Below are 1,279 nucleotides of genomic sequence, written 5' to 3'. Positions count from 1 at the left end.
TATACATAATGAGTTATAATAATAGACAAATATAGCATAGATCAGTGTATATTATGGTATTCTTTTTTATATATAAATAAGGCAAATATTCGTGTATTATTATAGCGTTTTATCATGATGGATAAGGTTGGACCAGAAACTACTACTGAATTATTTATAAAGGTACTTTTAATTTTTATTATAACAATTATTTATAGAACACTATATATTTATAGGAACATACATAAAAGGAAAAATGCATTTTAAATGAAAACATACTCTTGAATGTACGTTTGTAATTCTTCTAATTAATTATACATAGGACTATAATTTAAGAAAAAAAGAATTATTTAATTTTTATATTGAATTTAATAAAAGCTGTAACAGTGATGATGATGAATGTAAAGGTATTAATATTCCTGATTCCTTAAATAATAATAACCTTCGTAATCTTTACAAAAAATATATCAGAAATGTTAAAAACATAAAAAATGGGAATTTTAGTAAATTTAAGAATATAGATAATGAAAAAAATATAGAACAGCTTTGTATATATCTGAAGTATTGGATTTATGATCTAATATCAAACCATGTAACAAAAGACCGTGATATATCGACATTTTTTGATGCTTGTAATTCAGAAATAAATTCACTTTTTTCTGATAAAAATTTCCTTGTGAATTCTATGAAATAAATTTAAATGAAATAAAATATATGAGAAAATTGTACACTTATTATATGCTTTTTGATATATATAAAAACAGCAATATTAGTGATGACTCCGATAAATATGGAATATATTGCTATTATCTAAATCAATTTATTGATATGTATGAGAATGAAGAAAAAAGATGTACTACATCTAATAGTGAAAATTATTGCAATGAATTTAATAAGTACATTAAAAAGAATGTTGTAAAATCTGTGATAACAAAAATTAGGGAAAACTGTAAAAATTATAATAAAATTAGTGAATTATACCCCATAAAAGAACGTATAAAAAGGATGGATCCTGTGGAAATAAATGAAAAAGTGATTTTTCATATTTATGAATTATGAAGTTCAATATGTTTATATTTTATTAAAAATTTTTAGTGTTGAAAATAAGTACAAATTTGTACTTTACACTGTATATGTACATATTTTTATTAGTTATATTAATTTCTCTCTTCATTCTTAGTATGGTATGTTCCTGCTTTTGCATTCATTTGAAGATCCTGTAAAGGAAATACCTGAAAGTATTAGTATAGAAGAATTTGTCAGTGTTTGCCAAAATATAAAATGCGAAATTGGTGACTGC

General features: G+C 22.4%; 1 protein-coding gene across 1 annotated transcript; it reads left to right on the top strand.

Moving 5' to 3' along the window:
• Nucleotides 1–117: 117 nt before the first annotated feature.
• PCYB_007140 (hypothetical protein) lies at nt 118–673 on the top strand (the record flags this gene model as incomplete). The annotated part of the gene is made up of 2 exons (XM_004228135.1): nt 118–162; nt 302–673. 2 exons carry the CDS (start codon nt 118–120, stop codon nt 671–673), a joined length of 417 nt encoding a protein of 138 aa, XP_004228183.1.
• Between the last annotated feature and the right edge of the window lie 606 nt (nt 674–1,279).

The sequence above is a fragment of the Plasmodium cynomolgi genome, assembly GCF_000321355.1.
Source record: "Plasmodium cynomolgi strain B DNA, scaffold: 1179, whole genome shotgun sequence".
NCBI classification, from domain to species: domain Eukaryota; phylum Apicomplexa; class Aconoidasida; order Haemosporida; family Plasmodiidae; genus Plasmodium; species Plasmodium cynomolgi.
The sequence above is the reverse complement of the archived record's forward strand: the minus strand, read 5'-3'. Positions and strand labels throughout refer to the sequence as shown.